Source organism: Sander lucioperca, chromosome 19, assembly GCF_008315115.2.
Source record: "Sander lucioperca isolate FBNREF2018 chromosome 19, SLUC_FBN_1.2, whole genome shotgun sequence".
NCBI lineage: Eukaryota > Metazoa > Chordata > Actinopteri > Perciformes > Percidae > Sander > Sander lucioperca.
In genome coordinates this window covers 11006853-11020106 of record NC_050191.1, presented here as the reverse complement: position 1 = coordinate 11020106, position 13254 = coordinate 11006853, and the positions used below count along the sequence as shown (strand labels likewise).

General features: G+C 41.8%; 1 protein-coding gene across 4 annotated transcripts in view; it reads right to left on the bottom strand.

Annotated features, from left to right (window-relative positions):
- The window catches only part of slc24a4b (solute carrier family 24 member 4b), a 43260-nt gene that overhangs the window by 15237 nt on the left and 14769 nt on the right, over nucleotides 1-13254 (bottom strand). For all 4 annotated transcript variants that reach the window (XM_031321930.2, XM_031321929.2, XM_035995237.1 and 1 more), the window contains exons 3-6: nucleotides 7116-7192; nucleotides 3625-3699; nucleotides 3442-3526; nucleotides 3238-3341 (exon numbers count right to left, since the gene is read on the bottom strand). In XM_031321930.2, coding sequence (XP_031177790.1) covers nucleotides 3238-3341; nucleotides 3442-3526; nucleotides 3625-3699; nucleotides 7116-7192 — 341 coding nt within the window. The remainder of the gene's footprint in view (nucleotides 1-3237; nucleotides 3342-3441; nucleotides 3527-3624; nucleotides 3700-7115; nucleotides 7193-13254) is intronic.

Here is a 13254-nt window from a genome sequence, read left to right as displayed (position 1 = left end):
CTGATTTCACAGGGGAAAGTGCAAAGTCATATTTTAGATATTTTCTTTAACTGCATCTACAGTTGTGTTCAAAATAATAGCAATCCAACATCACTAACCTCATAAATCAAATTTTTTGGTAGAAGTGATATTTCTACATGGCAAATAATTTATTACTAAGTGTTGTAGAGTCATATAAAACCAACAGACCCAACAGTCATGACATGCATGCTGCTCATTCTGTGTAATTGAATCTGTAATTGAAAGGGGCATGTTCAAAATAATAGCAGTGTTGTGTTCAATTAGTGAGGTGATTGATTCTGTGAAGAAACAGGTGTCAATTATGGCCCATATTTAAGGAAGGAAGGAAGCAAATGTCATGCATGCTGGTTAAAGTGCATTTCACACTGAAATACTCAGCAAAATGGGTCGTTCCAGACATTGCTCTGAGGAACAGCAGACTTTGATTAAAAAGTTGATTGGAGAGGGGAAAACATATAAAGAAGTGTAGAAAAGTATAGGCTGCTCAGCCAAAATAATTTCAAATGCCTTGAAATGGCATCCAAAGCCTGAACGACGTGGGAAAAAACGGTCAACTACCATTCAAATTGATCGAAGAATAGCCAAAATGGCAAAGGCTCAACCAATGATCAGCTCCAGGAAAATCAAACAAGACTTAAAGTTACCTGTGAGTACTGTTACCATCAGAAGAAGGCTATGTGAAGCAAAGCTATCAGCTAGAAGCCCCCGCAAAGTCCCATTGCTGAAAAAAAGACATGTACTGAATGGGTTGAAATTTGCCAAAGGACACATTGACTGGCCAAAGGAGAAATGGGGCAACATTCAGTGGACTGATGAGCAAAATTGTTCTTTTTGGGTCTAGGGGCCGCAGACAGTTTGTCCGACGACCCCCATGCACTGAATTCAAGCCACAGTACACTGTGAAGACAGTAAAGCATGGTGGTGCAAAAATCATGTTATGTGGATGTTTCTCATACTGTGGTGTTGGGGCTATTTATCGCATACCAGGGATCATGGATCAGTTTCAATACATCAAAATACTTGAAGAGGTCATGTTGCCTTATGCTGAAGAGGAAATGCCTTTGAAGTGGGTCTTTCAACAAGACAATGACCCAAAAGCGAGCAAGTAAGTAAGCGTAGCAAAGATTGATGTTATGGAGTGGCCAGCCCAATCCCCAGACCTCAATCCCATAGAAAACTTGTGGGGTGACATCAAAAATGCTGTTTCTGAGGCAAAACCCAGTAATACAGAGGAACTATGGAATGTAGTTCAATCGTCCTGGGCTGGAATATCTGTTCACAGGTGCCAGAAGTTGGTCGACTCTATGCAACACAGATGTGAAGCAGTTCTCAGAAATAATGGTTATGCAACTAAATATTAGTGCAGTGATTCAAAGTAAAGCAAACCCTTGAGACATTTTTCAGTTTATACAGTAAATGTTTGAGTTTGTAAAGAAAAAAGGCAAATACTGCTATTTATTTGAACAGCCTAATATTACTTTTTCTTCACTTTCTGTAAAAGGTATAACACAAACTTGATACATTTTGGTCATTTTTTGATTTAAAATTGAATGTGCAGTGTTCCCAATGCATTGATATTATGGAATTAAAAGCTATTCTAAGGATTTTGAGCATTATTCACTTTTTTTAAACCCACTGCTATTATTCTGAACACAACTGTATGTGCAAGAGTTATGTGAAGCATTTTCATTGATACAGATGGTATTAACCAATGCACTTAAAGTGTGCTATTTAGGGAGTATTGCTTACTGTAAATAAAAACAGCCAGAAAAAGAGAGAGAAAGCGCAGTGGTCGAGCGAGCTAGATATATAAATGAAGAGAGGGAGCGCCCAACAAAGCAAAGGAATAAAACGTTATTTTCTGATTGCTTCACAGCGGTTACATTCTTAGGCACAAATAAACACACATGCCCTCCACGGGAAAGTGCCACATTGTCGGATTATGAGGAAATGCAGAGCCTCATTCTTTCTGTGTGTGTGTGTGTGTGTGTGTGTGTGTGTGTGTGTGTGTGTGTGTGTGTGTGTGTGTGTGTGTGTGTGTGTGTGTGTTTGTTTATGGTAGTGGGTGCTGCGCCTGTGTCAGCCACCCAGATTAAGGTCATAAAACTTGGTGCTGAGATTATGTGACATTTCGCTACGCTGTAAAATCTTAGCAGGCTGATTATACTTTCACACTGTAAAATCAAAGCCTGCAGTAAGAGTACTGAGTCAGTCAAATGGTATGTTCATATCTGTATGCAAATACTGTAGGAGAAGGTGTGTCTAGTCTTGTTTGTATGTGCATTCATTGCAATTACTTGAACACATCCTCTGGGGATGTCTGCATGTGTGTATTAATCTATACATGCACTATTTACAAGAGCTAACACAAGATGCATTTGGGCATATCTGCATGAGTGTATTCAGCCATGACTGAACGTGTGTGCATTGTAGACAGTTTTTGCATGACGGTGTACTTTATTTGCCTGTCTGTCCTACATGTGTGGTAAAATCTTTGTATGAATATTTATTATGCTCTCTCGCAATATATGTGTGTGTGTGTGTGTGTGTGTGTGTGTGTGTGTGTGTGTGTGTGTGTGTGTGTGTCAGTTAAACTTGTGCGTCAGTATGAGACGCTGAGGGGCAAAGCAGCGGTTGGGAATGAGACCTGGCTGCACAACCTGCATGCTTAATAAACCCATAAACATCCCGCACACAGAAAAATAAGAAGATACAGGCAGAGGGCAGGGTCTCTAAAAATGCATACTTCTAGTGATCCAGAATGAAAATCTATTTAGCGGACTGTTTTTCTGCTTGTGGTGGGGATGTGTTAACATTCTGAGTTTAATGTGTTTTTCTTTTTTTTTTTAATCTGCCTACAGATTCAGTGTGACCCTGGTCATAAGTGATGATTGAGAGGGATTACTTTTGTATTAGTCTTTACGTTGTTTTTTTTTAGTTTAACACGGCATATTATACCTTTGATATGCAAATTGATCTTGACAGAAAGAGCTTAAAGAAGAAACAAAGATTTATGATCCGTTCACGTCTCCAGAGTTCAGTTCTCCATTTATACTAAACCAGTTCTGAGAAAGCTAACTGATGCAGATGGCTTAGTATCCCCTCAGCAAAAAACATCTGCCACACATGTGCTGTTCTGCAGTCTATAAATAACAGAATTATGCAGCAAGCCACACACACACACACACACAAACACACACACACACACACACACACCTGTCCAGCAAAGATCCCGCAGACACCAATGATGCAAAGGATGTTGAAGACCGCTGAGCCAACGATGGTCCCCACCCCCACATCACCGTGGGTAATGAAGACACCTGCACACAGAGAGAGGCAGCCAATCAGAATCAGCGGTGACACCAACCATCTGGAAATGTCTGTGTCTGTGTGTGTGTGTGTGTGTGTGTGTGTGTCTACCAATGACAGATGCAAAAAGCTCTGGTGCAGAGCTGCCAGCTGCCATGAAGGTGGCTCCTGCAACATCTTCACTCAGATCTAGTTTCTGCAGAAATAAAGCAAAAATGTGTACTTTACACAGACAAACCAGCATTGTGTGACCTTGAACAATGAAACTTAGAAAGGGCTACAACTCCCAAGTACCTCACAGATCTTCTCCAGCGATGTCACAAAGTATTCGTCACATGTTATGGCTAGGGCCAGGAACATGTAGAGTGCCTAGAGACGGAACCAGCAGAGTTAAGTTTGGTGTGTGTGTGTGTGTGTGTGTGTGTGTGTGTGTGTGTGTGTGTGTGTGTGAGACAAGGGCAAGAGAGGGTGGGTGCCCCTGTGTAGATACATCCTTAATCAGCAGAAATTAGCTGAGGTTATAGAGCCTTGGCAGAGCAAGGTATTCTCCAGCTAAAGGACGGATGAAGGGGAATCTCAAAGCACAGCACACTTGAAATAGGGCCTGCAATAAATCCAAGTGTTAATTCAGCAACAAGCAGTTTTAACTAACTATTCTGCCAGATAATGTAGATTTTCAAATTGTAAGAGGAGGGGTGGGGGAGGACACAGCCTATTTCAGTAGCTGAGGCCAGATCTATAAATTATAGATCAGCTGTGACATCATCATGGCCCGGCAGCCTCAGCAGCGGTGCTCTGCTCTATGCTATCCACAGGGGGCAGTGCAGGACCGCAGCATGATCATACCCCCCCCCACACACACACGTTTTATTTTCCTCCTCAGCAGTGATGCCTGGACATTAATAAGTCATATTTCCGTGTGGAACAAACAGCTGGGGGCATTTAACAAAATGTAAGCGCAGTATACTGGATTGCAGCTCAAATCTTAGTTTTGATCATATCTGAAGAATCTGGTCGTAAAGATGTTGTGAAGTGAAACCAAAAATTGGACAGAACACAACACCAAACAGTGATCATACTGTTGCAGTATTTGAGCTTTCATGAAAAGGTTTAGAAATAATTAGATGGAGCTGCTTCTTTTTAAAAGTTTCCAAGGATCTTTGTGCTAATGTAATCGGTGGTGAGAAGGGCTTAACCATGCCATATAGGCAAAGTACTACAGTTGTCACACCTCTGCTCATACTGGCTCTCATTATGTCAGTATATGTCAAGTCAAAAAAAGGTCAAAAGATACAGGGTGTGTTCAGGGCCGGAGCTATAACAATGAGGGCAAGTCCTCTGATTTTTTTGATTTTTTATTTTCTAAACAAACATGGTGTGTTTTATAAACCTCTAGTATTTATTTGATGTTTAAATTTGACTACTTTTAAAAAGGATAGGTTTGCAATTTTTTAGGTGCCCATATGAACACTGAAACAGGTTTTGCTTGAAGTCATTCCTCCTCCTCTTTCAGAAGTTCTCTTCCTAATTTGCTTCCAATGTAAGGGGGAAAAAATCCACAGGCCTAATATTCAAAACTGTATCTGAAAATAATATAAGGCTTCAGCAGTTTGAGAGAGACAACTCCAGCTTGTATCTCCCAATGTTATGTCTTCTTCGTATAAAATTCCCTCTGTGTTCCCTTGCTGAGCTGCAGTGGCGGGAAAGTCTAAAAAGATTAGCTTTAGGGCCAACTTTAATAAATTGTGAACCTATTCTAGAATCCCAAAAATTATACATTATTAAAAAGTCTCAGCATTTCTACCACAGTGTGGAGAAGGCTTTAAAACAGCTTTTCATGCATAGGAAAGAAAACACAAATGGTTTTCTGGTCAAAGATTTCTGCGGGGATGGGGAGTGTGTTAGGAGGGGGGGAATCATGACCTCGGCATTTCTAAAATCCTGACTACAGCCCCAAGTTGCATTTGACTCAAAGAAACCTTTAAAAGCCAGTTAAATCCAGCATGAAGAGCAATACCTCCTGCTGAACAATAGGCCTACTGGAAAAACTCCACTGAACCCCACAGGTGGCTTTATGTCTTTATGTCCAGTCAGTGGAGCTTAGCATGATTAAATGTAGACAATTATAGAGTTTCATGTGGAGAAGCAGCTCATACTATAATTTATTATTTTATAATATAAATAATGGAGGTTTGGCTGTCCTTATATCACATCCTGCGCCTCAGCATTGTTCTAATGAATCATTCTTAAATTTAAACTGACTAAAAATACTCCCAACCTCGAGAGTAGCACCAACATATTTATGAAGCTTTCTACACATGCACACTACTGAGTTAAAGCTCTCCTTTGACAGACATCACTTTACAACACTTTAGAACCGTGAAATTAAATTAATGACGTCTTGTAGTTTCTCATGTTCCATTCAATACATTCAAATTACTGTAAGGCTAATGACTTACATCATCTGATTTTAATCTGCTGCATATTGTGCTGATGTGTAACTACTGTGGGCCATTTTTTGTTTACTGTATTACAAGCCCATTTAAATTTGGTTGGGCCTTGGCTACACTAATTTAGGAGATATGTGATCAAATATTCTAAAGGCACTAACTATTCCCAGAGCTTTCAGCTGTATCCCATAGTCTTTCTCAGCACAGATATGCTTTACCAAAGATGTGAACCTCCACGCTTAAAGTACTACTAAACTGTTGTACCCATTTTTCTTTCTTCCCCTATATATCTTCCTCACGTCTGTGCGTGAGTTTACATAGTTATTTTTGCACAAAAATGGGTGCATGCTGATTTTGATACGATGAAGTGTATAATCATTTGAGCATTAAAAAGCCCCTATGTGGAAAGTTTACAGTCTGGCTAAGCAGAAAACTGCTACCAAAGCCCCAACCTTACTTCCCAGGCTTTAAAGCAGCCATATTATGCTCATTTTCAGGTTCATAATTGTATTTTAAGGTTGTACCAGAATAGGTTTACATGGTTTAATTTTCAAAAAACACCATATTTTTGTTGTACTGCACCGCTCTCTCTCACTGCTGCAGATCGTCTTTTCAGCTGGTCTCTGTTTTAGCTACAGAGTGAGACCTCTTTTCTTCTTCTTCTTCTTCTTCTTCTTCTTCTTCTGTACCATCTTTGATTGCACTTGCACATGCGCAGTAGCTCAGATGTAGATCATGTCAGCTAGCTAGCTCCATAGACAGTAAAAGAAAGGCTGTTTCTATAACTTTGGTCAGTTACAAGGCAGGATTAGCTGGGAGACTTCTAAATGAGGGCGCACATGGAAGTAGTTCTTTTCTAGATTATGGTGAACTTGTGTATGTTGTAGCAGTGCTTTCCTATTGAGAACGAGGTAGCATGCTAGCGTTAGCATTAGCGTTAGCACACTACGAGCTAATGGTTGCGGTTAGCCTGCTCGTTTCGGCTTGTGACGTCACAAGCCGTGCCGATTTTGAACAGCTCACCCAGAGACTGAAGGCGGGACACATTCAGAAACTGTATCTCACTCTAAACAGCATGGATGGATTTTTTTCAAAGTTTGTATGTGTGTGGAAGCACCAGAGACACAACATAACACCCCAAATCCCAGAAAAAGTGTTTTTTTCATAATATGGGCACTTTAAAAGCTAAAAACAAGCAGTTAGGCTGCTAAGTGAAACGCTTCTAAATCCATCTGCAACAAGCTGAGCTCTACTGAAAGTGTTGGCTGGTGACCGATGTGATGGGAGATGCAGGTGCAGCAGCTTAAAAAATAAATAAATAAAAAGTCCTCTTACCGCCACGATGTGGAGCACAATGGCCCCGCTCTTGCGTTCATCAGTGGTGAAAAGGTCAGTGGGGAACTCGTGTATTGCTGAGGAGAGAGGAAATGTCACGGTCACCACACATCAGCAGCATTACATGTCCCCAACCCACCCCGAGAGGACCATGTGACGTCATGATGGGTGTCAGCCTCAAAGGATCAGGTCTGGGGTGCCCTGTTGGTTCAGCAGGCTTACACTGAATTAGTATGGCCATGATACCTGAGAGTGTCATTCCTTCTTCTTGTTGTTCCATCTCTTCCCAATGGATTATCAAATACAGCAAAAATGTCTTGTATACCTAAAAACAGGGCACCATAGCCAGAAAGGGTCAAATGCAAATTGAAAAGCAGCCTGTGATCATCATCCAAAAAAAAAAAAAAAAACGCTGGAAACTCAGAGACAACATCAAGGGCTTTGAATTTTCAAAAGGACTGAAATGGCTCCGAACACTTTTTGAAAATCATCTTCAGTCTGCAGTATTTCACACAACTCTGCAACCAATGACTTCATACCTATTCATGGTAGAAAAAATAGTCAAACATCACAGCTCCTCCTTAAAAACCGATGTAAAAGCTTGGGCTATATTAAGAGTCTGAAGTCATACAGAATTGAAAGCAAGCAGGCAGAAACGTCTCCCATGCTGAGGACTCATCATCCAGAGCTCCAGCTGGAACACAGTGTGATCATGGTACCACCATACGGCTCACATCTCTGGAAACGCAACCGCTCCACAGTGCACCTGGCTGGAGACAGAAGCTGGCCGTCTCCGTGATGGGATCCGGCATCTGTGGCAAACGGCCTCTTTGCGACCGGTTCCTGTTGGGCCCAAGCTGCAGGCTCACATCTTGTCTCTCCTTGTAACACGCCTGCAACATAACTAGCATAATGCTTACACAAGCTACAGCTATCTCTAAGCTACAGTTATAATTCCTGCAAACATTTTATCGACCTGGGGGTTAACGGCAGGTCTATGGCACAACCTCTCACATGAGACGGGTTTCACCTGAACCACCAAGCCCACAGCAAAACTTAATACGCTAACAGCGTTAAAGTACTTTCATATGCAACTTAAAGTTATGCTTGCATAATAAGCGATAAAGTTACGCAGAATTATTGTCCCTCCCAAGTACGAATTGTAGTCTACAGGGCATGCCTCACATTGTGCAAGACATCACCCCATCCTGAAATCTCTTCAGTGGCTCCCTGTCCCACTCAGAATTGAATATAAAGGTCTCCCTCCTCACCCACCAGTGCATTAAGGGACATGCCCCCCTTCACCTACAGGAACTCCTCACCCCCCAGACCTCCTCACGCACCCTCCGGTCTGCAACTTCAAACACCTTCCAAGCCCCCAGAACCAAGCTCTGCAGCATGGGTGATAGGGCCTTTTCTTCTGCTGCTCCGAGGCTGTGGAACACCCTCCCTGACCACCTGAGGGCCCCACAGACTACAGATGTTTTTAAACGAAACCTAAAAACATCTCTTTTTAGAAAAGCTTTTTACTAAGTCCATTTTATAGGTTTTCCTTTTTAACTATTTATTGACCTTGATCTTTTTTAATTGCATTATTATATGCTCTTTAGCACTTTGAGATTGCTGTAAAGTGCAATACAAATAAAATGTATTATTATTATTATTGAAAATAATGTATAGAGAGTCTCTTTGTATCATAAACCTGTACATGGATTTCAATGGGTTTATTCAAACAGCAGGGAGGGGATTGTCATCAGATTTTTATTTCGCAAGCTTTGAAATTGCCTATGGTGAAGAGGTGCTCATCCTGTGAAACAGGAAATATTTTTAAAAGGTGAGCTCTGCATTCATGACATCCACTTTTTTCACGTTTTTTCCATGTCAGCCATCATGTACAAAAGTGTCAAAGTGATAAATTAGATTCAAGCAGCATGTAACAGTCTGTTCCTGTTAGAACAAACAAGGTTGCATTCCGCGTTTGTGTTATTTTGAGTTTGTCGTTTGTGTCTGAAACGTGTTCCTGCAGAGAGGGTGGAACAGCATCAACAGGTGTGCAGCTCCAGAGCTTCACAACAGACTATCCTACATGCTAATGATGAAAATAAACTTTAACAAACATCGTACAGGTAGTTGGGCTTTGTTGCCACCGGTTGTGCACGTTTCTCTGGCTGCTCTGAGCGCTGTATATGAGCGGCTTCCCTAGCAGGCTGAGCCGGGCTCTCTGCTTCCCCCCCCCCTTTACGCCCAGCCTACACGCCTACACGCTTACCTCAGCATGACAGCTACCTCACTGAACTGCTGCGGCTTACAAGTGTGTGGTGTCCACACAAAGCATTGTTGCTGCCTGCCCTATCTGTCTACAACTGAATTTTGCCTGTGATAATGGCCATCAATAATAGAACGTTTCAATGTAATTTATATTTAGAAGCGTGTGCTCAATTGTAAAAAAAATACATTAAATATTAATTTACTCACCTGGTTGAATGTGCGCCCAATGTACCAATGCTCAGTCCTTACCGCAGCGGCCTGGGTACAATTCCGATCCGTGGCCCTTTGCTGCATGACATTCCCCTCTCTCCCCAACATTCCTGTCTTAAGTTGTCATATCCAATAAAGGCAATAAAAGCCCAAAAAAAGAATCTTTAAAAAAAAAAAAAAGAAAAAAAAAAAGAATAGATGGGACTGCTTTTGCGGTACTACTTATGCATAGTACTTTTGGAAAAATACAAATAAAACAAAAATGACGTGAAAATAAAATGTTGTAGATTGAGCTAGCAGAATAATGCGGTTTGCAACTGATAATAAAGGCGGGTTTTGGGGCCCTTGTCACATATGGACTAGTGAAGTGGAACAGTGCTCACCTGAGACTTCTCACAGCATCTGTCCTAACCTCACCGTTGCCTGTTTTTATGATATTCGATGGTGTGCACACATGAGTGAACCAGCGCAGCATTTGGAACACTGCACAGGCAAATCAAAACACTCCACTGTATGTACAGTAGTCCAAGCCCACTTAATCAACTGTATGCCTCCTGGATTTCACTCAATTACATCACATATGGAAATGTGGTACAATTTGTATATCCATATGTGTCATCCGACACATTATCTTTACCAGAGGTAGCATTGCCGTTGCTTTGTTTCTGTGGGACACGAGCTAATCCGGCCTTGATTTGTAAAGCGTTGGTGTCTCTCTGCAGCACTAAGGCTGCCTTCATGACACAGTAAATGGATCTGATTAGAGGACAAAATAGTAATGTAAAAGTATAAGTAATGCGTTATGACCTTAAAATTTTATGAGAAACTGGAGAACACTTGGCTGACATTGGTATCTTAAAGCTACACTGACTGTGGCAGGCGGCTTTAGCTCATTTCATTTCTGACAGGTTTATGCGCTGAATGAAACGTGTTGGAAAGCCGACTGCTTCAAGCAAAGGTGCAATCAATTACAGGATTTGTCAGCCGTGTCCTCAGAGAGGTGACTGGAAACAAACTGATGCCAATACAGTCGGCCGGCTAAACTCCTACCGATACATCAAGGACAAATAGCCCCATAACCATACATTATTCTAGCTGCTAAATGTTGCCTGTCAAGCTTCTGAAAAAAAAACATAGAAACCATGGGAAACGAATCAGGTTGGAATTCCCTGTTGTCCCGAGCCTTTTCACCTCCTGCTTCCACCAAAGCTGCAGGTCTGCCATGAATCAATAATTAAATGCCATCGCCATCCAATGTGCTTTGGTTACATGTTCAGCCCCTTGCCACTGTATACAGTCACGCCTGGCTGAGAGAGAGTTAAAAATAGGCGATCGCAAGGGGTGTTTTAAAGGGCGTCAGCACCGGGACAACAGAGAGATGACAGGCAGGTAGGGGTCACCTCCCAAAGCCTGTAAACATTCAGCCAGACAGCGTCTACAGGGGTCGTCTATGCCTCCTCACTGTAGAGGTCAAACCGGACGTGAACATGCTTCCACAGCCCTTTCCCACACAAGGACAGGACAGGACGTGCACACAGGAGAGGGACAACAGACAGATTGCTTAAGTGATGCATCTCAAATGAGGCCTATAAATAGATACCATAAATAATATGCATCTCGGTGGAATTGGATGTCATTTTTACAGAAATTGAGAAAATAAAATTGGAGAAGACACATTTGTTATGATGCATTTGTTGCGAAAAATTTGTAGTTGACTGAACGTTTTTGAAATCAATTATCAAGCAAAAATGACCATATATTTGCAGGTTTCAGCATCATGATTGCAAAGAGTTTAATGAGGCAACTCATGATTATTTCCAGATATCGACCGTCAATTGTATTATTGATTGATTGTTTGGTCTTTAACAATTTCCTAAAGCCCAAAGTGCCATCCTTAATTGCTTGTTTTGCCTGACAAAAAAAAAAAGATCAAAATAGTTGCAGATTAATTCTGTCAGTCGACAAGTCGATCAATCGATTGTTTCAGCTCTTAAAGAGTTTGCTTGCTTTTAACCATTTTATATAATTATATAATGAATACTTGCGTCCTGGTCAGACATTGCTTTGTTTTTAAACTTGATATGCATATGTATAATTTGGCTTTTTTTTTTTTTTTTTTTTTTTTTTTTAAACAGATAAGTTGCAGCCTCAATTTTTCATAAAATACAGCGGTACATACATGTACAAATGTGTAAATATTTGGCATCTTGAACCAAATGTCACGCACCAATTTGTTATTAATTACACAAGAAATTCTAATCCTTCAGATAAATATGTTTAAGATTGTGCCAAGCAAGCTGCTGTCGGAATAAAGGGTGTTCTTTTCACTTATATCTATACTGCTGTTCTTTTGTTTCCGCGGGACTGCTGTCTTTGTTGAAGGCAACAAGGGAGCGAGCAAGAGCGTGAACGAGGGATGTCTGGATCGGTACTGCAGGCAGGAGGCAAAAAAACAAGTCCTTTCTCTTCAGATGCTGAGCTACAAAATCTAAAAATAAACCCTGGATTCTCCGTTTGGACACCTGACTGTGCCGCATATGCAAGAAATTACTGGCAACGCTTTTGTTCATCTATCTCCCCCAACCTCCTCCTTCTCATCTTATCAACCCCAAGTAATATCAAGTCCACACAGAGTTCTCACAAGAAGTGTTGGGAGGATTTTATGGGATGCAGCGCTGCCATCACTTCATTAAGTGTAAGATCAGGGACAGTATGAAAATGATTAGGGGTCAGAGAAGACTGGTGACTTTTTCCCTTTTGTTTTCTCACCCCAGGTGTATATTTTACTTCAGCTCTCACTTGCAAGATTAAAATATATATCATAAAGTTAATAATGGTGACTTCAGTGTGCACAGAGAGCCATAAAGAAACGCTTTGCCATATGCACAGGACAGCAATTTTTCACAAAAAGGAAAAGTTAAATGTGTCTTTACATAACACACACACATATATATATATATATATATATACATATACATATATATATACATATATATACATATATATACATACATATATATATACATATATATATATATATATATATATAACCATCACCAACCATATATAACCATCACCTTATCGTGGTGGAGAGGTTTGTGTGTCCCTATGAACCTGAGGGCTGTGTTGTCTGGAGCTTTGTGCTCCTGGTAGGGTCTCCTAAGGCAAAGTGGTCTCAGGGGAGGGGCCAGACAAAGAATGGTTCAAAAACCCTATGAAAAAACGAGGTAGAGATGGAGTGACCCTGCCCGGAGGAAGCCTGAGGCCCCCGTCTGGAGCCAGGCCCAGATGGAGGGCCCGTCAGCGAGCGCCTGGTGGCCGGGTTTGCCACGGAGCCCGGCCGGGCACAGCCCGAAAAAGCTACGTGGCACCTCTCTCTCCAACCCATGGGCCCACCACCTGTGGGAGGAACCGCTGGGGTCGGGTGCGCTGCCACATGGGTGGCAGTGAAGGTCAGGGGCCTCGACGGACCAGACCCGGGCGGCAGACGCTGGCTCTGGGGACGTGGAACGTCACCTCTCTGTGGGGGTAGGAGCCGGAACTTGTGCAGGAGGTGGAGCGCTACCAGTTGGATCTGGTGGGGCTTACCTCTACGCACAGTCTCGGTTCTGGAACCATACTCCTGGATAGGGGTTGGACTCTTTTCTTCTCCGGAGTTGCC